This window comes from Onychomys torridus, chromosome 9, assembly GCF_903995425.1.
Source record: "Onychomys torridus chromosome 9, mOncTor1.1, whole genome shotgun sequence".
Taxonomy (NCBI): Eukaryota; Metazoa; Chordata; class Mammalia; order Rodentia; family Cricetidae; genus Onychomys; species Onychomys torridus.
In genome coordinates, this window is record NC_050451.1 from 54508577 (window position 1) to 54532560 (window position 23984).

The following is a 23984-nucleotide window of genomic DNA, read 5'->3' on the forward strand; positions in this document are numbered from 1 at the left end:
AGGACTGCATTGTCTCGAGCATGTCTTCCTCACTTCCTGTAACTAGATCTGTGTGTGCACATGACAAAAAGCTTTGTTTCATCTTCTCTCTCAGTCCTTTTCACCTCTCTGTTCAAACACAGACGGAATGACTACATTGCCCCCCCCCCCCCCCGTCCCTGCCCCCCCCCCCCGCCCCCTCCGCCAGTATTTGAGTTCTGAGATACGAGGAAAGTGAACATCGTTCTATAGCCCTCCTTCTATGGAAAGTGTTAGTGTGCTTTTGGTTTTGCACAGGATAGTTAATTGTACCATGGTAGCTCAAAACACGGCCTTACTGTCAGCTTCATTTGGAGATTGAGAGTCTAAGGAAATGTGTGAGCTGCCATGTAGTGTTGGGAATTGAACCGGGGTCTTTTGGAAGAGCAGCCAGTGTTCTTAACCTCTACACCATCTCTCCAGCTCTAAGGAAACATGTATGGGTGACAAGTTGACAAGGAGTGGATTTATGATGGTTAATTTTATGTATCAATTTTAAGGGGCCATGAGGTGCCAAGATAATTTGATCAAGCCTCACTCTGAATGCTTCTGTGAGGGTGATTTTTGTTAAGGTTGACACAGGGATTGGTAGTCTGAACAAAGCAGATTATCCTCCCTAATGTGGGCTTAGCTTTATCTAAGCAGTTTAAGGCTAGAATAAAACATAAAGTTCACCCTCCCCTAAATAAGAGAGTTCTTTCTGCCTGTATTCTTCCTAATGGGATGATCTCTACAGATCTTGAACTTGCCAGTCTTCATAGTCACACAAATTAATTCTTTATGATCTGTCTGTCTGCCTGCCTGCCTATCACTTAATTGTCATTGACTTACCTACATTCTGTTAGTTCTGTCTTTTTTTTTTTTTTCTGGAGAATTCTGATAAATAAAGGAAGATATAGGAGAAGAAGAATGCAGAGTGATGGGTCTCTGAGGGACACATAGTTGGACAGGCAGACAAAAGCATTAATGAGAGGCAGAAAGGGAGAAAGTCAGAATAAATGGCTTCAAAAAGATGAGATCTGAATACTTGCCTATGTGGGCTAAAAGAAATCCACGAATAAATCAAATTTTCTTTGAAAGGTAAAGTTAGAAACCATCTCACCTTCATCAGGAGGCTTACAAGAACCTCTCTCCTTCCCTCCCCGCTTTGGTGTGTTCCCTTTTTTTTGAGATGAAGTTTCACTATATGTCTCTGAGACTTAGTGTGTAGTCCAAGCTGTCCCTGAATCCATGATAATTCTCCTGCCTCAGCCTCCTGAATGTGGGATTACAGGTGTGCACCATTAAGCCTAGCTCACAAAGACGGAATTCTTAAACCTTAAAAAATGATTTAATTTTATTTGTGTATGTGTGTGTGCCCACTTGCATGTGTATACCATGGGTGTACATGTACCTGTGGAGTCCAGAGGAGGGGTTCGGATCCCCTGAACTCAGAGAGGATCAGCCTCCCTTACGTGAGTGAGGAGGGATCTGGGAACAGAACCAGGTCTTCTGTAAGAGCAGCATGTGTGCTTAACCACTGAGCCACCCCGAAGACATTTCTTAACATTGCCTGCTGCTTTGGAAGTTGGTTACAGGATTATTTCAGCAATCTATTTCCCTATCCAGCACCCTCTATCTAGCATCCACTAACTATGTACGTACTATTAGAGATTTCTCTAAAATCAAATGCTCCTGTATACAGAAAAAAACAAAAACAAAACAAAACAAAACAAAAAAAACCAAAAAACTGAGTCCCTGGAGAACCCTGCCCACCCCTCCTCTTACCTCGGATGATAGTGACATTTCGAAGGATTTCTCCATGCTGTGTGTCCACAGCCTTCATCTCCTCCATGATCATGGAGAGGTTTCGAACATTGAAGTCCAAGCGAGCACTGAGCAGACTGAAGCGCTCCCTGAGCAGGTCTGTGGTGCCCAGCATGAGGGAGACAGACTTATTTAGGTAGTAGAGTTCCTCAGCATGGGTGTGGAAGCCCAGTGTGCAGGACAACCTCACATCGTCCAGGTACTTGAGCATGCTGTGCACGTGGTTGTCGGTGGCATTGATATTGGTGAAGATGGTGCCAATTTCGATCTCGTGAGAAGCCATGCGTCCTTCCAGAGACTCGAACCTCTCCACTGTGCGGTTCTGAGCATATCGGGTGTGGTATTGGAGGTCATGCATGTTCTCCTCGTGGTCATCCAAAAAGGAGGAGATATTGTCCAGCTGTAGCTGCAGGCCCATGACCTGCAGCACCAGGTCATGCATGCTCTCAGAATTCTGGCCAATGCGCTGTGAGGAGGCTCCCAGGGTGGCCTGAATGGTCTTGACCATTTCTCCAGTCTTGGCAGAAGTGCTGCGCAGACCCCCAAAGAGCCTGGTGTAATTCTGCCAGTCTGTGACTATCTTCTGTAGGGTCAGAGTCTCCTCGTCTGTCTTCCGCTGGATCCCATGGATCCACTCAGCCGTCTGGCCCACTGTGAAGTTGATCTGGTGTACAGCAGCCCTGACATCATAGCACTCCTGGGTGAGGTCCTTCAGAGTGGTGTCCATGCCTGCTGTGGTGGCCTGCCAGCCCCTCACCTGTGCCAGGAAGAGTCTGAGGGACTGATTTACCTGGTGGATGGAGAAGGAACAACTGCCCATCTCCTGGGAGATTTGACTGCTTGTGGTGGTGAGCAGCTCATGGGCCTGGGAGGTCTGGTCCAGCTGGACCTCCTGGGCCAGCAGCATCTTCTGAAGCCCCTCCAGCTCCTCTTGGAGCTTCCTGATCTCCTGCCCCAGCTGTCCAGCCTCTCGGCAAAAGGAGCAATTGTTCAGGGCTTTTGGGTCTTCAGGAGAAAAGGGGACAACATTTTCAGTTAAATGGGACAAAAGGTGCTTCGCACGTGCGTGTGTGCGTGCGTGCGTGTGTGTGTGTGTGTGTGTGTGTGTGTGTGTGTGTGTGTGTACATGTTTATATGCTTGCAGGCATACACATATATATGTGTAGGTCTGAGGACAACCTTAGGTGTTGTTTATAGGGTGCCATCTATCCTGATTTTTGAGACAGATCCTCTCACTGGCCTTAAGCTTGTCAATCAGGCAAAGCTGGCTGGCAAGTGAGCTCCAAGAATCCACCTGTTTCCATCACCCTAGCCCTGGGGTCACAAGCTTGTGCTACCACATCCACCTTTTCCACATGGGTTCTTGGGATTAAGCTCAGGTCACAATGCTTGTGTAGCTGAGTTATCTCCCTAGCCCCAAAGGTACTTCTTGAAATGCAGGCACAAGGAACTGGCAAGTGGCTTCCAGACCCTGCTTCCTTTCCTGCCATGAAAACCCCTCTTGAAATCCCTGTGGAATTCCATCTTTACTCTGCAATCTGAAGGGCAGGATTTTTGGATATTTTTCCCCCACAGTATCACTGCATTCTCAAGAACAGATCTTAGTAACTGTTCTGAGGTAACCAAGAACCTCCATTGTGCATTTCATTTAAAAATTTCTATACATATTTTCATATCTATTGTCTTGGTTGAAATCTCATAATGTATTTGTGGGGAAGGTGGCCCTGGTGAGTTTTTTCCTTCTGACTCCTGAGGAATAAGACAGAAAAGTAGCTTGCCAAACACAACTCTATTATTAGGTATCAGGGCAGTACTTTCTATTCGCAAGAGAGATAATCTTTAAACCCACATCTGCTATGGTTTCTTCTGACGCACTCTCTCTTAGAATGTTCCTGATTGGAGAGCAGGATAGAGACCATTGTGTACTGTGCTGTGGTTTAAGGCAGTTGACTTGAAAGGGACTCGTGTTAGGAGGCTTTGCAAGGTCTTAGAAATCATGTGAGATGCAGGAGGGTATTTTGAGAATGGACCATGCTTGCCTTCCTTATCTGCCTAGGGTCTGTGGCTGGATAAAGAGCCCATATAGAAACTGCGCCCAAGCCCTTGTTGCATCCCAGCATCCCAACCTTCCTTGGATAGACAGTGCTCAGCCAGAGAGGGAAGTAGAGATCAGTGGCTGGTCTGAGAGAGTAGGCAGCACCTGTCCATCTTTTGATAACATAGGATGGACGGCCCCCTGTGCTTCTGGACACTAGAATCTTACCTAGTCCTTGAAGGTTTTCTTGTATCGACACAAGCTTCTTATTATAGATGGACTGGGCCAAGGAGATGTCTTCTGAGAGAGAGTCCACCTTCCTAAAAACTGGGAAACAGAAGAGACACTGAGCTGAGTCATGGTTCAGAAATAGCCATCATTGGTGAGATCATTTTACCGGTCTGCCACTGAAACCATTTGTGCTTCTCCCAGGGTATAAAAAAATCCTCTCTTGTTGAGGACACTCAAGGTACCTCCTCTCTTAAGCTTACAAACAAGTCTGATGTGTAGATATGACTGATGGTCAATCTTGGAAATAACCCTTATCTATGATGGTTGTGAGGATATGCTTTTTCCCTTGGGATAAATGTTTGGATGATAACCCTTTGATTTGTACAAATCCTCAGTAAAGCTTCCTCTAGAGCAGCCTCGGCTACCTTACAGTTCACCCCAGCCCAGGCCCTACAAACACTGTTGTGTCCACAGGGTTTAGAGCATGCCTCAGCAGAAGCAGGGTACCCAGGCTGATCCGGCAGAAGCCTGGATGGCTTTGGCGTGGTGAGAGGGTATGGGTTGGACTGATGGCTGATACAGATCCTCTGAAGGCCACATCGGGCAGAATGGAATTAGTTTCACCCAAATCGACCTAGCTTCTAGACTCAGATTGACACAAAGTCTGTTGGGTGACTTGAGGAAGGTCAATGAACCTTTCCAGAACAGAGTCATCTACAAAATGAAAACATGGAGCCAGTGACTTCTACAGCTCTTAAGCACCTCCAAACCTGTGTGTTTTCAAATGATTTAGAATCTCTGGGCTCTTATGAACACTATATCTCTCAGCTCTGTCAAGAGATCGAATTAATTAGTAACAGTGACATGTTTGAGCGATCCTAGGGATAATTTCACATACTGTTGGGTTGGGGTAGCACTTTACAGTTGGTATTAGTTACTTTGTTTGAGCCTTCTCTCAATTAAGAACCTGTGTCTAGATGAAGGAAAAGAAATAAAGAGACCTGATACTTGCTATTTTGACTCTAATGTCTACTGGGCCGTCAGTCAAGGTCTCATTCCATGTATTCTCCCTATTCACTGAACAGCTCACATTTTGTAATTACATATTAATTTGTTTAGGCATTGTCTTTATTTTTCCTGCCTTGTTATGGTTTCAGTGTGAAATGTGCACTCTAGGCTCATGTTTTTGAATACTTGGCCCCCGAGGGGTGGCACTGTTTGGAAGGCATGACTTTTCAAAGGTGAAGCCTCGATGGAAGCTTTTATAGCTGGACCCCACCTTCCTTCTGCTCTCTGCCTTCTGCCTGATGAGGCAATGTGTTTGGCCATCTCCTCCTACCGCCATGCCTCACCCACCATGATGGCCTGCTCTCAAGTGATAAGCCAGAATGAATCCTCCCTCCCTGAAGTTGTTTGGTGTCAAAGCAAAAAGAAATGTAACTAAACAGCCAGAGCTGTTGGTTCCCAAATACCCTCAACCAGTAGCATGACCAAGTGCCTTGGCAGGATGGTGTTCACTCTCAGGGTCAGTACCTTGGGTGATGGTCACTCAGGCCTCCATTGCTTCTCACTACTCCCAGCCTTGTCACTAGTATCAAGCAGGTTGGGACAAACAGATTTCAGTGTGATGTGACCAAACTGATTTTAGACAATTTACCTTAAACTCTTAGAATCTAGAAAGTAGAATCTACCTGAACCTAGGCATATGATAGCACTGTGGTCATACCAAAGGCACTGTGGTCATACCAAATGCACTGTGGTCATACCAAATGTATATGAGATGCACCAAGACTCAGGTCTCCTGCCCTCACCTGCAGGACTCTGATTTTGTAGGTCTTAATAAGACCTGGGCATTTACATTTTAATGAGCACTGAAGGCAAACTTGATGCAGGTGGTACCGACGGTCTTAGAAGCCACTTGATCCAGTGGTCAAAACCCAGGGCTATACAACAGATTCACAGCTGAAAGTTATGGATCCATTCTGTTATCCTGGGAATTGGGGAGGGCATCAGTAGTTCTGAAAACTCTCAAATGATTCCAACATGGACCCATCAAACTCGTCTGGTTATTCTCTCAAAACCCTATAGCTAACTCTTAACCAGAGATCAGAAGCAAGTCGAATCTCCTTGAGGATTAGGCACAATAAAGTCCGAGACAGGAAGATTCAGGAGACAGATGTGGAGTGCTTGTCTCCTCAGGGGTGTTTTTGGTGCAGAAATCTAATCAGCCACTCCCGGGCAGCCAGGGTCAAGGAACTCTGAACTCACCCAAAGAGGCCAGCACAGCCACGGCCACCAGGAGCAGAGCCAGGAAGAGGTACAGAATCCTCACTGACGTGTGCAAAGACAAGTTCTTCTGACAGCGGCTGCAGCGGGGTCCTGGCCGTCCTGCAAAGGACAAGGAGACACTGGTGGCTTGGGTTAGTGGTGAAGGCTGGGGTGGAATGCTCAGTTCCATGTTCCTGTTCTGGCCTGCCTTGTCACTTCTCAAGCTGGGCTCACAGTGGGAGTGTTCCACTTTTATCCCTCACTTGCTCCTACCTAGACTGAATTTCTAGAACTTTCTGGAATAGAGAAGACAGAGACTACCCCACCCCCCCCCCCTTACCAGTCATTCTTTCTCGGCAGTATCTTTATTTAGCCCATGAAGTAGCAAGATGCCTTTCCTCTCTACACTGGTCCTACCAATGGTCCACAACCTCAGCAGCCTGCTCGACCCCCCTGCCTAATGCTATGCTCTCTTGTGTGCTCAGCACCACCCAGTTGGGTCCTAGAACTCTCCTGTCATGGTAATTTCTCAATAGGGGCAAATCATGATGCTTTAGAGAGTGTGTCGGTGTTAAGATTTAAAGCCCCACTCCTGGGGATTCCCTCAGCCCCAGGCATGCCAGAAGTGGGTCACCAGTTTTCAAACTGGACAAATAAGCTGTGGTTGTTTTGGAAACCAAACAAGGAGTTAAAGTCCACCAGTTAGGTTGCTGCACAGAGGGAAGAGGGAGCAGGTGTTCCTGGGAGCTCTGGGAGGTGACCAGCGCCCACTGAGAATATATGAAGGCCCCAAGGTGAGTTGGGCTTAGCTGCAAATGATGACTACAGCCGTGATGAAAAACCTAGTGCCCGGTCCACATGGCACACTAGAATCAATTCAGAATTCTGAGGGCAGGCCTGGGGCATCACTGGGTGAGTACAATGTCCAGTCAGGGAAAGGACATAAGGTGTGATTTATACTGAATGCCACTGAGGGCCCTAGTCCAACCAGCAACTCAAATAGCATGAGCAGCAAGGCGGAAGACAGGCCTTGGGCACAGAGCATCTGGCTAGGGGAGTTGGTAAGGGTTCCTGTAAGGGCTCAGGTGGAGCCCTGGAGGCATATGACACTTCCACCAAATGCTGATTTCATCCATACTGCACAGTCCCAGGCCACACAGCTCTGCCCTTCCCTCTCCAAGGAACAGTAGGAAAGTGAGGGCAAGAATTCTGATGCCACACATTTGGACACATTGCTCACCAGTCTAGAGATGAAGGCAGGGGACTCTCAACTCACAGAGGAGATAGGGAATCCCTGAGTTCTTACCTTCTTGGGTGCATGGGAAGGATGGCATGTCCTCGTCTTCACCTGCTGGGTCCTCTTCAGTAACGCACAGTACATCCCTGTCACTGCCAGCTGATCTCACTGCAATAGAACCAGTGGGGTCAGACCCTACCTTGACCCCCAAGCCACTCCCTTCCTTCTCTAGCTTCCCATCTGGTGTCAAGGCTCACATCCCATGCCCACCCAGTCCCTAGGTGCAATCAGTCCACCTGAGACCTGATGTAAGCTGAGAAATGGGGCAAAGCTGAGATGTAGAGAGCCAAGTTGCTGAGACAGCCCACCTATCTGGTAAAGAGATGTGACCATCTCCCACAGTCTAGGAAGACACACAGGCCCGCCTAATCTGCACCTTGCCCAGACCCCTAGGAGTGGAACAAAGAGATATAACAATGTGTTGATCGGCCCAGCACATGGAACAGAAGCAGAATTTGCCTGCTGCAGGCACGAATCTGATTTAGCCCTGCATGGACTCCAAGACTGTGTCCAGCCAAGCTAGGAAGGAGGAAGCAGGAATCAAGAGGTGGGCAGTAGGGGATGAGTACATTCTGCCTCTTGTATGTACTTCACTGGAGACTCACCAAAGTATCAAAGGGAGCATGGAGGAGAAGGGGTACAGGGCCAGGTGATTTCCTAAATAAGACCTAAGTGATGCATCTCATTATTGAGAAAACTGCTCTCCTTCCCTTCCCCTCCCATCTCCTCTTCCTAGGAAAATAATGATGAGGAAGGTGTTTTAATACAGAGGAAGAGGAACTATGGGACATCTTGGAATTTGCTCTGGGAAGTGGGATTATAAGCCAAGGATGGAACCTAAATTACTTAGAAGAGGCGTCTTTTGACCCCCACTTTAAAAAAAGTTTTATTTATTTAAATATTTAAATGTAAATTACTTTATTCATTTAGTCTGCAGGTGTGTATGTGAATGCAGACATGTCATAACTAGCATATTATTTTTTCAATGAAGAGTTAGAACTCATTAAGGTGAGATTTTAACATAGGTTTAGGTTTGATCATCAATAGAGAGACACTCAGGAAGAACAGAACATACCCAAGTGTGACTGTGGGCTTCTCAAGAGGAAGTTCTGCTTACATGTCTTAACAATAGCCATTTATGCAATTAAAAATACTTTATTTTATTTATAATTGTGTGCCTGTGTAGGGTATGTGCATGTAGGTGCAATGCTCACAGAGGCCAGAAGGTGGCATAGGATTCCCCTGGAGCTGGAGTTACAGCCGGTGTGAGCCTCCTGACACGGGTGTTGGGAACTTAACTCCAGTCCTCTGGAAGAGCATCAAGTGTTCTTCACTCCTGAACTATCTCTCCATCCCCAAGCCATATATCTCATTGCCACGCACCTGAAGCTACAGCTCAAATGACTGGTTAAAAAGAAATTCCCTCTTTTTCATACTTTAATGACTTTATATAACTCCTGCAAGTGAATTTACTGGATTGGACTATAAAGATATTTTAACAATAAGGAATTAATAGGTTTCTCTCAAAGAAGGACATAAAAATTGTACTTCTAACTACATGGCATATACCAATCTGCTGGTATACCCCAATGGGTCTCATAATAAAAACAAATGTATTTATGAGTTTAACTCCATTCATCTCCATATTTTATCTTGTACATTGAAAAATTGTTGGTGAAAGGCTTGTGGTGGATGGACATTGTACCTCAGGGGTAGAGCAAGTAAGTACTCATAATGTATGAGTCCCTGGTTCAACTCCTAATACATACACACACACAGACTCTACTTGGAGTCTGGAGATGCTGGGTTCTCTGGTCAGCTGTCTGCCAAATGGCCCTTTTCCCTTTTCTCCTGTTCCTCTCCTTCCCCATTTTTAGAGGGGCTGGCCTGGGATACACGTTAGAATCTTTACTGAGAGGTATGGCCTGACACTGACCAATTGGAGCGAGTGTCATGACCAATCCGAAAGGTCTTGGACTGTCCCAAGGTGACTGAGACACAGTGACGGCAGTGCTCCAGAGGGACAGCTTCTGGGGTCCAGGGTTTGCTGTGGGAGCAGTGGCCCAGCTGCCCCTTGTAGGACTCATGGTCACATGTTCCCATCATCTCATACCTTGCAGACTCCATGCCCATGATACGGTCACTCAATCCTATATTTGTTTCCCCTCTGGCTTGAGCTCCTGGTTTAAATGTCTCTGCCCTCCCCATTTCCTTTCCCATTTACCCTCCTCCTCTTGTTTCTCTCCCAAGAATTCATCTTCTTTGGGGCTTGTTTTGCTTAATCCTTGGAGACTTCTCTTTTCTCTCATCTTAACTGAGCATTTGGTAATACATTTGTTGTTTACCTCTTACCTAAAGTTTTTAAAGCCCCCCAAATACGCAGGAAGCAGCCAGTATGCTTTCCCCGGTTTCATTTTTGAAATGCGGTGAAGTGTTGGGTCTGGCCTCAAGGCAACCATCATGACAATCCTATAAATTTTACAGCCTAAAGTATCAGTTTTATGGTCAAAGAGACTGAGAGCCAAAGACAGTAAGAATGTTACTAACGGCACACACAATACAAGTGGAGAAGCCAAGATCTGGACTCAAAAACCTTCCCTCTCTGGCCCATGTTCTCTAACTGTGAGTGAGAAACAAAAGCTCTCCAGAGTCCCAAGAAGAATTGCTCCTGCAGCCACAAGATCGGAGGGTAGAAAGGAGAAGAGGCAGGCACTTCACTGAGCAGGCAGAACTTTGAGGGCTGTAACAATGACCCACAGCTCTCTTGGGTTTTGCAAACTTTTGACCCCCATGCCCTCATGTCTCCAATGCTGCCCTGTGACCTTTGTAGTCAACTGGGAAACTGGGATGCAGAGAAGCTGGGGTGCTTAATATTCATTGTCAATTTATCAGAATCTATATTCACCTGGGGATAGGCCCCTGGGCATGCCTAGAGTGTGATTATCTTGACTAGAATTACCTGAGGTGGGAGAACCTGTCTGTGGTGGGTGACACCTTTCCCTAGCTGGGATCCTGGGATATATACGTGGTGAAAGGGAGCTGATAGGTTCTTTACTCTTTGCTTCCTGACTGTGGATGGTGTGGCCAGCTGATTTGGGCACATGCTGTCTTGACTTCCTCGCCATGATGGACTATACCGCTAACTGTGAGCCAAAGAAACCCTTTTTTCCTTAAGTTCCTTTTGTCAGAATATTTTGTCACAGAGACAGGAAAAAAAAATACCAAGACAGTGGGCAAGAACACTTGAGAAGTAGAGGCAACCTTGAGGGGACTCGTTGGGGAGGAGGGTCCCATCACTGCCATAAGCCCCCTCTGCTTAGCCCCCAGGTCTGTCACAGTTCAACTGTCCCTTGCTGCGTGCACTGCAGGGTTGTGAACTCAGCAGTAAGCGCTCGTGCCCGGGGCTTGAGTCCTAAGGGCAGGCTGGTTCAAAGAAAGGGGCAACAACGTTGGCTTTGAAACCGGAACACTTTTCATCATGCTTTCTGCTAGTGTTTCTACAGCTACACCTGAAGACATCAGAGGCTCTCATGATCCCAAGACTCAGAGCCCCACCTCCAGAGGAATTCTGAGTTGAGGCAGGCTGAAGACGGAAGTGTCGGGCCTTGAAACCACCCCTACTCCACTGCCTTAATTGATCCCTACAAGTAGGCTGAGAAGGATATGGTATAAGAATTAGAGAAAGGGGCGGTGGTGGCGCACGCCTGTAATCCCAGCACTCGGGAGGCAGAGCCAGGCGGATCTCTGTGAGTTCGAGGCCAGCCTGGGCTACCAAGTGAGTTCCAGGAAAGGCATAAAGCTACACAGAGAAACCCTGTCGTAAAAAAAAAAAAATCCAAAAAACAAAAAACAAGAAATTAGTCTCTGGATTTGATAGCTGGATGAGGAAGTGTGTGTGTGTGTGTGTGTGTGTATGTGTGTGTGTGTGTGTGTGTGTGTGTCTGTCTGTCTGTCTGTCTGTCTGTCTGTGTGCGCTGGTAAGCACTGTAAAGAAGAATGGCAGAGTGGGAGAGGGAAATAGGGATGAGAAGCACAGTTTATGGGGTACAACACATCTTTTTACGTGCAACCCCGTGAAATCGACCTTTTCAGCTTTACTTTGCAACTCAGGCTGTGAACCCTCCACCATTCTGCCAGCGGTTTACAAGGATTGCTTTGCCCGGGCAGCTTACAGCTTACAGGGTGATGATCTCTTTTCCAAAAGCTCCGGGCTAGGTGGACTAGAATTCTTTGGGCCATGCTGTGCTTGTCTAACTAAAACCTCAGCAGCTAGTTAGGGCGGCTCGGCCGACGAGCTCTTTAGAACACTGTGCTATGAAGGCTGCTCAGATCTTCCCGCTGAGCCCCTCAGAGATTCCTTTTCCTTCTTGTCCATGCCCTTCATTTCTCCGACTCCTTAGTGGTGCTTCTCCGCCCTCCCTCACGACAGGGCCTCCTCCCTGTTCTGGCTCCAGAGGATATTTCATCACTCCACTGTTTATAGCCTTTGCAAGGAATCTGGGATGATTTCAATGAAGCCTGGCTGACACCAGCCTTCAGCACACACCCCTCCCAGAGCAGCTTTGTCACACCCTTGCTCCCCTAGTGAGAACCTCTCAAATTGCCTTCCATTAGCAAACGGGAGTTCATAAAGACCACCACTTCCCTATACTGCAAGGAGTGGTCCACAGAGGGGAAGGGATGGTGTTGGTTCTCTTCCCCGTGATGACATCTCAGCTGCTCCCTAACTCACAGCCCTCCCCAGTTCCCACAGAGGGCTTGCTTCTCCTCTTCCTAGGCCCCCCACTTCCTGCTGTCCAGTGAAGAAGCCTGCCCTCAGGGACTCTGGTTGGCCCATATCTGGAAAGCTTCGGCAGCTTACCACGCTAGCCTCTCTCGAATTAATGAGAACATAATCCAAAGCATTTGTGGGGCTCCCTGAAGCCAAGTCTTTTGTAAGCACAAACTCTGTGTGTTTATGTCTCATTGAGCTTGTTCTGGTTGGAGACCAGATGAACCTACAGACAGAGGAGTGAGGAAATCCTCACTGGTGAGGAGATGAATGGATCCTAGATAGGAAGCAGAGCAACACCCCTGGTGCCGGGCCAAACGTGGTCCCCTGAGGCAGGAGAACACTTTTCCTTCATCACCCCATTTTTCCCAGCCTTCTGGGCCAAGCTGACTTGGTGTTGGGTAGACTAGCTCTCAGAAGGGAACTTACAGGTCAGAGTCACTGCTACCCCATTACAAAGACCCTGGGATGGGAATGGCTCCTCGGCGTCCAGGAGTCTGGGGCCAGACCCCCAACACACATGCCTCATCTACAGGATTGCACATGAGAGCTGGGGTAGGACCCTTCTGCCCAGACCTGCTGCCGGCTGTTTACTCATCAGAAACCCCGCCCCACCCCGAGCACCGGGTCACCTCCTTCAGGTCAGCCCAGGGCTGATGCTGCAATGGGTGTCAGTCAAGGTAGCTTGCTGACTCTCGCTGAAGGCCTGAATGTTCTCTGCTGGTTTAATCATGAGCTCGTTCTAATTTAAAAACAAATGAAGATTAACCATTAGAAATATGGTTTCAATCTGTTTTATTCTTGGTGTTCTCTATGGCCAAGGGAGTGTTGATGCGTGGGGTTTGTAAGAGCTTAACATGCCAGAGCCAAAATGATCACTCAGGGATCTCAGGCTTGAACTGCCAGGAAATGGAAGGTGGGGAGGAGGGGGCTGAGGGAGGCAGCAGAGTGTAGGGGGGGGGGGCTCCCCTCCCTTCTACAGAGCTAGCTAGAGACTGGATAAGACATTCTTTCCCTAAAACCAGAAGGATTCCTGTCTGGGTGAGGAGTGGCCGGGAGGGCAGGGACAAGAACATAAGTGACATTTAGGACTTTGGATTTGCCCAAAGTTATGGCGACCTTTCTGTAAAATGTAAGGGTTGCTGGGTGTCCAGAACAGCAAGGAGAGCCTTGTTCTGATAGGACAGAGGTGTCCAGAGCAGGCTAAGCTTCCAGAAAGGAGTTGCCTCCATTGCAGGTACGTGCTGTGTGTTTTCTCTTCTCTCCTCTACAGTTCTCAGCATCAGGAACAGGTTGGGCTTGGACGAGGACACTGGAGCAGACAAGACATTTCTAGATGTAAAACTTTTGTGAAGCCCCTCTGAGGGACACCTAGAACAGCATGGTGCCTGGGAATCATGAAAGGGCAGATATCTATGGCTCTGGGAGCCAGTCACTCACACACACACACACACACACACCCGCTTGTCCCACGGCCACAAGGAATCTGAACTGTGACGACGCTGGAGTGCTTTGACCTAGAGAAGACAGCCGGGTGTTACTCTTCATGTGGCCCACATTGCAGGCAATGTGCTTGGAAAAAAAGGAAAAAGTCAAACAGCTTTTAAAGGCCAGTGTTGCCAGCCTGCTTCATAAGGTAACAGCAAACAGTGCAGGTTGGAAAGAGCTTCTGTTCCACTGGTACCTGGGGGTGTAATCTCTAACTTAAATGCCAGAAGGAAGGCCAGAGAGGAGGGATTCCTTGTTTTTAAGCTGTTGCTTGCAAGAGCCAGGTAGAATATTGGATTGGTAGGAGCATGTCTTGGCACCAGGTTGTAGTAGCTGCTGACTTTCTTAGGGTCGAGCCTGGTTCAAGCTTTCCTGTTGTAGGTAGAAAACATCCAGGATGCTCTAGTGCTAGCCATCTGCTCACCCAGACACCGTCTCTGACACAAGCTTTCTTCAGGTTGACCAAGAAGTGTGTGATTGATTCATTTCCCCCCTCCCCGCACCCTCCCGATTAAATTTTTCTGCACAAGTCAGAAGGGGAGATTTGAGGAATAAAAAAGGTCTTTCTTTGGGCACTCCAAGGAAGATATTTTGATGACTATCTTCAGCCAAGTTCAGAGTGGGTTTTCCAAACAGACAATTGGGGCAGGAAAAAATAAAGATGTGGGAAACCTTCTCAGGAGCCAATGCTATATTTAAAGTTTTAGGAGAGCTATAGTTTAAGGTCAGGGAATGTTATAATTAGGGCTCCAGGGTTGTTTTCATCAGAAGCCGCCTGCTACTACCCTTCTCTATGGCTTTGTGGGTTCCTCTGAAGCCTGGTGGGAATCTTCTGTCCCTCTCAGCTCCAAGGAAGCCAGGCCTCTGGTTCTGATCCGTGTGCTCAGCTCAGCGAGCTGGCACTGACAGCCTTGGTGCTCCTGTGGTGTCTTCACTCTCAACCCCTTTCCTGATTAGTCATCACCCTTATACCTATTTGTTGCGAGGATCTATGTCCCGTCTATCCCTGCCACCTCCTTCTCTCTGCGACCTCTCGCTGTGTTCTTGGTGGCTGTAGACATTGTGAGTTCATTCTTGATTTATCCTAAGCCTTCCTTTCTCTAAACAAGATACTCCCTCTCCTCTCCCTTGTTATCCACTGTTGGCATTTCGGGTCCCATGGTTTTCACTGTCATCCTAACTTAGGGCTAGCCTAAGCTAACTCTAACCCTCTGATAACCCCAGTGTCTACCCCATTTCTAAGCAGTTCCCCAATGGATGACATCACAGCTGTTTGAGAAGAGAGCTAGGACTTTTCAGCCCAGGCAGCAACCATCCCGGTCACAGCCGCACTAGCATCTTAAGGAGAAACAGCCCCTCTTCCACTCCCTGGAGCCCCAAGACTTTAGTGGGATGGTAGCGATGGGAGCTAGCAGTCTGCTTGATTCTTGTTGCCAATCTGCTCTGCGGAATGCCACCATTTCTCACGTCTCAGGTTTCCTGATGCCTTTCCCTTCTCAGATCCTCCTCTTTTGTGAGACAGCAGCGATGTTCTCCCTGTACTATGGGTGCCGAGAATGCAGCAATAAGAGAAGCATGAGGCACACTCCCATGTAGACTGAGGGTAGCAGCCACTCTGGGTAGGGTTATTTTCCTGTCCTGAACCCCATAACAGCTGTCATCTATTACCACGTCCCAACCCCCACCCCCTCAGGACCAATTTCCATCTTCCAAGAAATCCTTTTTTACAAAGTGTGTCCACAGAGCATGGTTCCAAAACATCCTTTGTGGAGGGAAAAAAAAATAAAAAGCTCTTAGCAAATATTTCAAAAAGTCTTGAGGGAAAAAGAAGGGCATTTAAATGCATGTTTAATTCTGTGTTTCTCAGACTGACTTGACCTCAGAACTTCCTGTCAATCTGGAAAAACATTCATTGATCGATCCTGTGGAATGAGGATTCAGAGGTGCCCTGTGTTGGAGAATGCTGCTCTGGATAATACCAGTGCTGGGTTGGATTATTCCTTCCTCCTCCTCCTGCCATGCCTGTGGATGGAGCAACACCCAGGTTGAAGCTTCTTAGTTGAAATCTGCGGGTCTCAAGCTCCACACTGGCTGGCTGCAGCTCAGCCTGCTCACTCTGCAGTATGACTGCCATTCCTCCTGCACAAATGGGCTCCAGCATCTCTCTTTGCACCCTGCCCCCAATGCCTTCCCAGTCTCTACCACACTAAGCCTGCACACCTGCTCTCCTTACCCGCAACCCATCTTGAACCCCAACAAGAGCCTTTTGCCGGGCCAGGGAGCCTGTAGCTCTCTCCTGGGCAGGCTGTCAGTGCTCAGCCTGTTTTCTCTGCACTGTGGAAAGTATCCCCACCCCAGGCAGCAGAAGTTCTAAAAAGACTGACGACACTGAAGTCCAACTCCTTTAACTTACACTGGCTCCCTCAATCCATCTGCACCTCACTCAAGCACAAATGAACAGTGTGGGAGGGGACCCATGTGCATTTAGAACAGATCAGTGTTAAGTTGACCATATGCAAATGAGTAGTCTCCTCTGACTCAGTGTCTCTTCTAGGAACTTTCCTAAAAGGATAACTATGCAGCCAGAAAAAGTGCCTACAGAGTTGACTGCTGCGTGCTATAATAAACCTAGTGGAAATGTGGATTCGATGCCTGTGAATAAGAGGTTAATTAAACTACTGCAGAATCATGCTATGGAACATTACGAAAACATTCCATAAAAATGTAGATTTATGTTTATTACCTGGGGGAAATATATGCATCCTTTCTTAAAATTCTTTAAAAAAAATTTTAAAGATTTATTTATTTATTTGTTTGTTTGTTTGTTATGTATTCTGCCTGGATGTGTACTTGCATGACAGAAGAGGGCATCAGATCTCATTACAGATGGTTCTGAGTCACCATGTGGTTGTTGGGAATTGAACTCAGGACCTCTGGAAGAACAGCCTGTGCTCTTAACCTCTGAGCCATCTCTCCAGCCCTTTAAAAATATTTTAATGTTAGAGATTGAACCCAGAGCTTTGCATATACCAAGCACAAGTTCTACATGAGTCTACATCCCCATTACTTCGTGTTACTTTAAAAAACTACACACAGGGCTGGTGAGGTGGCTCAGTGGGTAAAGGTACTTGCTGCCAAACCTGACAACCCGAGTTCAATCTTTGGAACCCACATGATGGAAAGAGAAAACTAACTCTCAGAGGTTGCCCTCTGACTTCTGCCTGTGAACTATGGAATTCATACCATAGCACACACTGCCAACCCCACCAAAAAATAAATTTGAAAATGTAAAAAATAACAAAACTGTGTAAGACAAAGTAATATAGATTTGACACCTTTGGCAGGGTCTCCCACTCTTCTGCATCACCTTTGATGGGGTCTCCCACTCTTCCTGCATCACCTTTGATGGGGTCTCCCACTCTTCCTGCATCACCTTTGATGGGGTCTCCCACTCTTCCTCCAGCTCTTTCTTCTTTCCCCCTTTCTCCTGTCCCTTTGCCTTCCATTGAGTGCTGGCCACCTCTTCAGTTCCAGCTTCATTTCTTACTCCAAGAACCTCCTTCCCTTCTCCTGAAACCCTCATGCAGAAGTCCCCGCACCTTTGCCTCACTCTCCCCCATGCAGCCAGCTTCCTCACAGCCTGCTAAGTCTCCCTCACCTCTGATCACCACCAACCACACGAATCACCTCCACCCCACCCCCAACACACACTTTCCAGGTCTAGTTCTTTGCCTGTGTCCTCAAGCATGCCTCTCATCCTCTCACCCTCTGAAAGTAGAGGTCTCCCAACACACAATAAAGTTATAGAGGGACAAAGCTATAGGTGAGCCTAGAGTGAGGTGTCAAATGTGCCGTTTTCTGACAAGCCTTTCAGGTTCTCCGAGGACAATAGGAGACACCAGGGCACAAGGCTGCCCTGGCCCATGGCCTTCAGCTTCTCTTTGCAAGCCCTCAACTCTAGGCAAATCTGACTACCCGCCAGCCTACTTCCTCAAGTACCCAAGGCTCAACACTCACTGGCACCACTTCTAGCCTCTCCCAAGCCATCTGATCCAAGTTGCCCCACCCTTGACTCAGAACTGAGCCCTTTCTGAACATTCATGCGCTTGCCCTTTGGGACTCCTGAGCCCCCTGCCCGAGCCACCCCTTTGTTTTTCTGCACGGCCTGTCGTGATTACCCAGTGACGTCCTTGGATGTACATGCCCCACGCCTGCCACACAGTTAGCAAAGATACTTCATTCTCAGCTGCTGTGCCTCAGCCCCTGAAGCAGGTCTCCCCACATTTATTGGCTGTCTGGAAGGGGTAGGGTGACATCCCAGAATAAGCAGCTGTCCTGATTGGGTTCAGGTGGGAGTGAAGGTACTTTCCTTGAACTCTGAAGAAAGGTCGGCAGTTTGTCGACATTACTGGAAACGCAGGCCAGGACTTTGGGGAACTGTGTATGGGACACTCATTCTGGGTCCACTTGGGGAAAGTGCCCAGTGAGACCCCAGGAGTTCATATCCAAGACCATGGAACATCAAAAATAACAACAACAACAACAACAAACCAAAATAACAAAACAAAACAAAAACAAACAAACAAACCAGCCAGAAAAGTACACACGTACACACTCTCTCCTTGACGGCTCTTTTGTAACACCAGCCACTTTCAGCCTCTTTTGTAATTATAAGATACAAACCTTGTGTCCCAGCAAAAGGAAAGCTCCTTGAGAGGAAAGGTGGTATCTAAGCTCTTCTTTGTATCTTTCTTGGACTCTAGTCTCAAGACTACAAGAACCCCTAACATCTGGTCAATACATGTTCACTAAATAGAAGTATGCATTTTATCAACTTCCTGGGCTCAATTCTGAGGATAGCATGGTGTAATTCTTGATTTAAAAGAGCTCAGCATAGTGTGTGTTTACAGTTAACACATGATACAATAAACAAGTATTATGAGCTGTCTCGAGTGCCAGAGAATGGGCAGACAGAGTGCTCATGAAACCCCATATTCTGATACCTCTCTGTGGCATCATCCCACCTACTTGATGAGGGGAGTGGGCCCTGTGGTGTGCTGTGACCTACACACACCACACACACACACACACACACACACACACACACACACACACACACACACACGGCACAACATAATTGAATGCAGGCAGAGTGTATGCAAGAGTTCAGGGCCCATCATACCACCCCAGATTCCAGTTCTAACACCCAGACCAGCTGTGCATCCATGGGAACTGCCAAGCTATCCACCAGTGCCTATTACAAAGCAGCGTGCTTTTTCCTCTCTTATGGGTCTTCTGGTCTTAAAGTTACTACAGATGGATAGCAGGGAAGAACTTTTGTGTGAGAAATTTTAGTGGTTTGGAGCTGACCTCTATCATCCAAGTTCCTACGACCTCTGTGACTCCTGGATCAGTTGGTGGCTCTTCACTTTTGTGCCACTAGCTCCTTCTTTTTGACCCTGGTCTCCTTTCTGGGCCCAGAGTTCTGGGGATGGAGGATCTAGCCTGCTGCCTCACGAATGAGCATAACTTTTTCCAGGGCAAGCTGAGGGTGGCCTCTGCAGTGTGAATGGTTTCTCCCCCTTTTGGCCAAAATCAAACATCAATCACAGGACTGTATTTTTGTTTTACTAATTTATTTATTTTTGTTTGTTTGTTTGTTTATGTTTTTCGAGACAGTTATTTTTATTTTATACATGTAGGCAAAGTAGCCCACATGTAGGTTTATGCACCATGTGTGTGCTTGGTGCTCTCAGAGGCCAGATGAGGGCATCAAATCCCCTGGCACTGGAGTGACCGACAGCTGTGAGCCACCATATGGGTGTTGAGAATCAGAGCCCAGGACTCTGGAAGAGCAGCCAGCATTCTTAACCACTGAACCATCTCTCCAGTCCCACAGGGCTGTATTTTTTGTTTGTTTGTTTTTTTGAGACAGGGTTTCTCTGTGTAGCTTTGTGCCTTTCCTAGAACTCACTTGGTAGCCAGGGCTGGCCTCGAACTCACAGAGATCTGCCTGGCTCTGCCTCTCCAATGCTGGGATTAAAGGCGCGCACCACCACCGGGCTCCCCCCCCCCCCCCCCGCCCTTGGGCTGTATATTTTCCACCTTCTCTCCTCCCTGCCTGCTCTTACTCTGTGTTTCAGGGTCCTCTCTCAGGTTTTGGGAATGGCTTGCTCCTCCAGTACTGGAGAGTGGTAGAGCCTGACTTCGCCCTTCTCACACAGGCAGGCAGCTGAGCCACATATCTCTCAGGGACAGACACACACACCAAACATATGCTTCCCACCACCGCCCACCACATCACTTCTGTTCACCAAGTGGTCCTGGGGCCCAGAGCTCCCAGGCCAAGGAACACTCAGGAGAAAGGGGCCCAGAGGCTGGAGAAACACATCTGAGCTGCAAATTGGGCATCTTTGAAGTTTGAGCTTCTGCCTTTATAGCCAACCAGGCTACTTCTGGGAGGCTCTGGGAGGCCTTTCTGTCAAGCCCCTGTCACAGGTGGTTGTTAATGGCTCACAAGTCAGTGAGAAACTCTGAGGTGGGCTTGTCACCAGGAGGCTTATGGCAGCTGTTTGCTCCTAGGCTTATGTGTGAGAGAGGCCAGGTGGCAGCTTACATAAAAAGACATGGCTACCTGGGAGGCCTGGCCAGCCACTGTCAGGCAGGAGCCCCCTCCCACACCGGCCCTCAGCAGAAACATCTTGGCTGCCAGAGCAGGGCCCTGACATTGGGGTGCTCAACAGGCCTGTTTTCTGGTTTAAATACTATCCCCACCAATGCTCCCTCCCTCCACAAAACATCACATCACTGTGTTTGCTTTGAGCAGGGGACATTGTGGTTCTTTGCCAGCAGAAGTAATTGGAAGATTGGTGGGGCCTTGAAGGAGCCAGAAAACCCAGCCTCCCTTGGGGAAGGGCCTCTTTGGAAAGTTCTCCTCCCAACCTCTGAAGGGCACCATGCTTTTTTCACTCCAGTGAGGAAAAAGCTTCACTCAGAAGATCACAAAGACCAAATATTTGCTGTTTTCCATCTACCCCGCCCTTTCTATCATAGGTAGAGGTGATGGCTCTTTCTGGCTGCTGGGCGAGAGGCATGCTGGGAGTCAATCATTTTCTCCCCTGGCAGCTCTGTACCCCTTGAGGCCCCTGAGTATCTCAGGAAATCACTGAAGGTTTCTAAAGAGCTACCCTGAAGCTTGTGGAGGGGAGTTATCCTGGAATCTGGGGAGACTCCAGAATTGGCGCAGGGGTGAGCAGGCAGGATTCACAATTGCCTCCGTTCCTCACTGGGGACCTCCTAAGAAATATTCATTCAAAATTGCTCTTTTGTCCCCAGCACAGACTTAGCCATATTGTTGTTGCCTTTTTATATTTTGTCTGCAATAGAGGGGGCGGTGTCAAAAGCACCCTGAGGAACACAGTACCCTATAGCACCATCAGCAAGGTCCAGGGCAGCCTGTGGCCCTGTAGACTATAGTGAGATGTCTCCTCAGAGCTTTCAGAAAACGCCTCCCCCAGGACTGCAGATGGGAGGAGAGGGCCCCAGGGATGCAGCAGCTAGAAGCAGGGTCCCATGGGCAAGGCTCTTCTTCATCTGCCAAGGGGACTCGCCAGGGCTGGTGGTTATAACTGCTTGGCTCACCCAGGTCAGTCTCAGACCCCCTGAGACCATCAGAAGGCATTGGCAGAAAGTGCTAGAGGCAGGCTCAAGGGACGGAAGCAGAGAGGGATGGCTCTCTTCTGGACTGAAGGTCAGAGTCTTTGGCTAACAATGAGTTGTAGGCTGCTTTTCCATAGTACTACCTGTGAAATTTCTGGGGCTCAATACAAAATGAAAGTCAGGGAGAGGGAGAACCCCTGTTAAAAAAAACATTATGAAATTCAAGATACCATCAGTGGTACCTTCAACAAAGTGTGGGTCCCATGGGGGTCCTGAAAATGTGGCACATTCAGAGTCAACCCTACTCTCTGGGCCTCCATTTCCTACACTCTACAATACAGAGGTCGACCTGAGTTGGGGAGTTGTCTGTGAGGCCCTTGCTTCACTTGAATACCCAATCCTTGAGTACCAAAGAGATAAAGCACAGCTGCTCCAGATGAAAGAGGCTTGACAGATGGGGCCTGACCTCCTGGCACAACTGCACCTTCCCAGCTACACCTGAGAGTAGTTTGGAGGGCTGAACATCCCAACGGACCTCTCAGGAAGGGAAGAGTGGTGAGGTTCTCACTGTCGGAACACGAGCATCCTTGACACTGCTAGAGGAAAGTTACCTGCAGGCGCCAGAAAGAGTACCCCAAACCACATGATTCCTCCAAAGCCTGCTTCTCCCCTGGCTAGGAAGGGAGTTCTTCAGGACCCAGGAGCAGCAGCTTGGAATCAAGAAGGGTTCCTCCTTCCATTCCAACTCTGTCTGGCCCTCAGGGCTTGCTCATGGTCCCCAGGTCAGAGGTCAGGGAGGGTCAGACAAGGTTCAGATGTCAGGAAGGACAGGACTCAGTTGGGACTCTGACTGGCATGATTGTCTTGAGGGGAAGGGGCCAAAGTTAGTGGAAGAGAGCAGCTTAAGCCTGGGTGGGACCTGCAGGAGCCCTTGGGATGGGACCTCAGCTGTGATCTCCACCAAGCATCTTTCTGGGCTCCCTGGGAATCGGATCGGAATCTTCTCTGGACTTTACATTAGTTTTGAGGGGTGAGCAATGGCGGTGAAGCCGGCACTGCAAGGACCATGTGTGACGTTCACCCTCACTCTCTTCTCTTTTCCTGGACTTAGGACTCTTCCTGTCCCGTCCTCCACTCTCCACCCCCTCCCGCCTCACTCCCTCTTCAGGGATAGTTTAAAAAAAAAAAAAAAAGGTAGGGGGCCCGACCTGGAATACCTTCCTCAGCTCTGGGGATTCTCAGCCCTGCTGCTGCCCAGGCGCCAGGGTGCCCCGGGCCGGTACCGTGGAGGAAGGATGGATGATCTCTTATGCTCCCAGGAGTCTGCTTACCTTTCATGGTCCCTTCTGCGCGGGCCTCTGCAGGGCCCGGTGGTGCTCGAGTAGCCTTGGATGGAGCGGGAAGCTGGGGTCCTCCCCAGGCAACGACCGTCGCCCCTAGGCACGGCCCGCGGGACTGGGGCTCGTGTGGGGATACATGCGGCGCTATGCAGTTTCACAGGCGGCGTGGCCGGAGGAGGATCCCGGGGGTCGCAGGCTGGGGCCGCCGCGCTGCCCGCCGGAGCCGGGCGAGCTGTGCTGCCCCGCGCCCGCCGTCCTGGCCTCGCGCGCATCCCTCCCTCCTCCTCCCGCCCTCCCTCGTCGTCACCGCTTGGGCCCCAGCCCAGATCAACTTCCTTGATATTTTCAAAACTGCCACGGCCGGGTCCCTTTGTGCCCCCGGTGCGCGGCGATGGGGGCGAGCGAGAATTCACCACCCCGGGGCATAGCACCGTTACCATTGTGGTGGGCGGGGACCGGGGACCCTGGATTTCAGCCCTGCACCGTTCCCTCGCCCATCTGTAAAGAAGAGGGACCTGGAGGAGCAAGAATTACTAGGGACCAGTCCTCTGCCAACTGTTGGTTTTGCACCGGTCTGTGCTCTCCCCATCCACACCCCCTGCACTGCAAGCTTCCGCTTCCAGGTAGCCCCTCAGTCCTGATCAACTGTAGTTCACACCTCTTCGTTGCAATGGCTCTCTGCCACTGTCAAGCTCAGTAATGTTGAACTCCTTGCCTGCACGGAAGAACTGGAACCCCAGCCCTCCCAAATCCTGCTACTTGTGGCCGGGGCCGCTACTGTAATGGATACTAGAAGGAAAGCTATTTCAGACACCAAGCTGACGCTCGTCGTCATAAAGCCCCCTCTGCGTGTTATTTTGCATTTAATGAGCATATGTTAACCACGCGTTTACTAGTCACCTACCAGCTTGCAGATCCTGCCCTAAGTTGAGGGAAGGTGGGAAACACATCAGCTGTCAGTAAGCAATGGAAAGCCAGCAGCAATTAAACAAGAGCCCAGAGATGTGGCGGCTGAGAGCAGAGAGCAGGGACTCCAGAGTGAAGACAGCCTAGCCTGTTCTCTCCCTGTGG

General features: G+C 48.8%; 1 protein-coding gene across 1 annotated transcript in view; it reads right to left on the reverse strand.

Annotated features, from left to right (window-relative positions):
* Scara3 (scavenger receptor class A member 3) overlaps nt 1–23264 on the reverse strand; it is a 33751-nt gene extending 10487 nt beyond the window's left edge. The window contains exons 1-5 of the mRNA XM_036199896.1: nt 22905–23264; nt 7665–7763; nt 6359–6478; nt 4088–4186; nt 1786–2829 (exon numbers count right to left, since the gene is read on the reverse strand). Coding sequence (XP_036055789.1) covers nt 1786–2829; nt 4088–4186; nt 6359–6478; nt 7665–7763; nt 22905–22911 — 1369 coding nt within the window. The 5' untranslated portion in view covers nt 22912–23264. The remainder of the gene's footprint in view (nt 1–1785; nt 2830–4087; nt 4187–6358; nt 6479–7664; nt 7764–22904) is intronic.
* Nucleotides 23265–23984: the final 720 nt, after the last annotated feature.